The sequence below is a fragment of the Salvelinus sp. IW2-2015 genome, linkage group LG2, assembly GCF_002910315.2.
Source record: "Salvelinus sp. IW2-2015 linkage group LG2, ASM291031v2, whole genome shotgun sequence".
Classification (NCBI taxonomy): domain Eukaryota; kingdom Metazoa; phylum Chordata; class Actinopteri; order Salmoniformes; family Salmonidae; genus Salvelinus; species Salvelinus sp. IW2-2015.
In genome coordinates, this window is record NC_036839.1 from 41,260,042 (window position 1) to 41,263,326 (window position 3,285).

General features: G+C 40.3%; 1 protein-coding gene across 1 annotated transcript in view; it reads right to left on the minus strand.

The window, feature by feature from the left end:
• Positions 1-237: 237 nt before the first annotated feature.
• LOC111980245 (amine oxidase [flavin-containing]-like) overlaps positions 238-3,285 on the minus strand; it is a 74,888-nt gene continuing 71,840 nt past the window's right edge. The window contains exons 13-15 of the mRNA XM_070449173.1: positions 1,328-1,439; positions 1,156-1,218; positions 238-1,000 (exon numbers count right to left, since the gene is read on the minus strand). Of these exons, the coding sequence (XP_070305274.1) occupies positions 845-1,000; positions 1,156-1,218; positions 1,328-1,439 (331 nt within the window). The 3' untranslated portion in view covers positions 238-844. The remainder of the gene's footprint in view (positions 1,001-1,155; positions 1,219-1,327; positions 1,440-3,285) is intronic.

Here is a 3,285-nt window from a genome sequence, read left to right on the forward strand (position 1 = left end):
CTCATTGGAAAAAAATCTAATGAAATGCATAATATTTCAAATATACTCATAGGAGATTATAATACAACAACAATGAATTAAATCAACTAATCCTGAAAATACATAAAACATTTTTTCCATTCTCTTTACARGGATTACTATGACTGTTGACAGCAGCGTAACGGAGACACAACATCTCTGGATGCAGGATTCTGGATACATTAATAACACAGGTATTCTGACAATATTATGCCGTTGCTAAACTGTTACTAAACTTAATCTTAGAGCTGGTTACAGCTTCTATGACATTATAGATCAGATTAGTCAGCACCTAAAATCAGCAGAGGTAATTAACACACATTCTCAAACAGTCAATGCAGATTTGTGAATAATAATGTCATTGGGAAAGCTACTGTTTTAATAACTGATTTCGTTGTCATCCTTCATTGGTTTGAGAGTCTGAATCACAGACTTATTTTTGGCTAGGGATTCTCTCTCTCTCATCTCCCATCTCAGGTATCAAAGAGCAATCTTAGCAGAACAGACAATATTATTGTGAGCTGGTCTTGAGAGATCCTGTGTTGGGACACTGTGGAGGATGGAGGTTTTTAGAACAATGGATGGTACAGTAGTGAATGACAGAGCTGAACAGTCTTTACCAAGGCCTATGACACAGAGTGGTAATGTCTCACAAGGCAACCTGTCTCCTATAAAGTGCATTACTTTAGACCAGAACTCTATGTGGTCAAAAGTGGAGCACTACTCTAGCTGTGGTCAAAAGGAGTGCATTGTAAAGGGAATAGAGTGCCGTTAGAGAATTGCCCTCTGGAGATGCAGGAGAGAAGGAGGTGGGAGGTGTTTAGGTTTAGCTCCGGGTGAGAAGCCCCTTCTGATAGGCCAACATGCCTGCTGCAGTGGCAACAGACAGTACGGAGGCTACGCCCAGGAAGTTGATGAACCCGCCCACAGATGGAAGGTTTCGCTCCCAGAAGGTGGTGACAAACGGGAGTGCTGGGACTTCCTGTTAGAGAGAGAGAGGAGATGTGGGAGAGAGTTTGGGGAGCACTAAGTTAGGTCTACATTCTATAATGTCCTTTAGATACTTTACATTTTAACCCAAATGAGTTTGGTATGTGACTTAAGTATCCATTGTTTTGGGTGGCATTGAATCCTTACCACTGACTCAGGCTCTGTTTGCCAGACCTGACTCTGTGGAATCCTGCCCATTGCACACATGACCTGGAACAACAATGAATTAATTTATAATACTAAAACAATACACAAGAGGGAGGGGGGTATATGAAATAAATACATGTATTATTATGATGATGATGATGAAGGCTCTCACCTCTCTGGCGGCCCTCTCCCCAGCCTGAACAGCCCCCTCCATGTAGCCACTCCACTCAGTAGCTGTCTCTGTTCCTGCAAAGTACAGCCTGCCTACTGGCTCCCTGAGAACCCTACACAGAGGGGGAAGGAGAGGAGGGAGAAGGAGAGATATAAAGGTTAGATAAGGTCACACAGTGTGTATTTTTATTTATTATGAATCCCCATTAGCTGCTTGTTCCATAAGATGTTTTTKTATCTGTTTTTTAAATCWAATTTTACTGCTTGCGTCAGTTACTTGATGTGGAATAGAGTTCCATGTAGTCATGGCTCTATGTAGTACTGTGTGCCTCCCATAGTCTGTTCTGGACTTGGGGACTGTGAAGAGACCTCTTGTGGCATGTATTGTGGGGTATGCATGGGTATCTGAGCTGTGTGCCAGTAGTTTAGACAGACAGCTCTGTGCATTCAACATGCCAATACCTCTCATAAATAAAAGTAGTGATGAGCATTGCTTTATTATAGACAGACTTCTCCCCATCTTAGCTACTACTGCATCAATATGTTTTGACCATGACAGTTTACAGTCTAGTATTACTCCAAGCAGTTTAGTCATCTCAACTTGCTCAATTTCCACATTATTTATTACAAGATTTAGTTGAGGTTTAGTGAGTGTTTTGTTCCAAATACAATGCTTTTAGTTTTAGATATATTTAGGGCTAACTTATTCCTTGCCACCCACTCTGAAACTAACTGCAGCTCTTTGTTGAGTGTTGCAGTCATTTCAGTCACTGTGGTAGCGGATGTGTATAGTGTTGAGTCATCCGCATACATAGACACTCTGGCTTTACTCAAAGTCAGTGGCATGTCCTTAGAAAAACATTTAAAAGCATGGGGCCTAAACAGCTACCCTGATTCTAACTGGATTATATTTGATAGGCTTCCATTAAAGAACACCCTCTGTGTTCTGTTAGACAAGTAACTCTTTATCCATAATATAGCAGGGGGTGTAAAGCCATAACAAATACATTTTTACAGCAGTAGACTATGATCAATAATGTCAAAAGCTGCACTGAAGTCTAACAAGACAGCCCCCACAATCATTTTATCATCAATTTCTCTCAGCCCATCATCAGTCATTTGTGTAAGTGCTGTGCTTGTTGAGTGTCCTTCCCTATATGTGTGCTGAAATTCTGTTGTCAATTTGTTTACTGTRAAATAGCATTGTATCTGGTCAAAARAAAATACAGAAGTTTACTAGTAAAGGGGCCTTTACTATTCTTGGGCAGCGAAATGACTTTAGCTTCCCTCCACGCCTGAGGGCACACGCTCTCTAGTAGGCTTCAATTGAAGATGTGACAAATAGGAGTGGCAACATCGTTTGCTATTATCCTCAGTAATTTTCCATCCAGATTGTCAGACCCCAGTGGCTTGTCATTCTTGTTAGACAACAATCATTTTTTCACCTCTTCCACACTGACTTTACGGAATTCAAAAGTACAATTCTTGTCCGTCAAAATTTGGTCCGATATACTTGGATGTGTAGTGTCAGCGTTTGTTGCTAGCATGTCATCCCTAAGTTTGCTTATCTTGCCAATGAAAAAKTAATTAAAGTAGTTTGCACTATCAGTGGGGTTTGTGATGAATGAGCTATCTGAGGCAATGAATGATGGAGCCGAGTTGACTTTTTCCCCCAAAATGTAATTTAAGGTGCTCCAAATCTTTTAACTATCATTCTTTATATAATTTATCTTTGTTACATAGTGTAATTTATTTTTCTTTTTACTTAGTTTAGTCACATAATTTCTTAATTTGCCGTACATTCGCCAATCAGTTGGGCTGCCAGACTTAGTGGTTAAAGCATTGGACTAGCAACCAAAAGGTTGCAAGTTCAAATCCCCGAGCTGACAAAATAAAAAAATCTATCTTTCTGCCCCTGAACAAGGCAGTTAACCCATTGTTCCAAGGCCGTCATTGAAA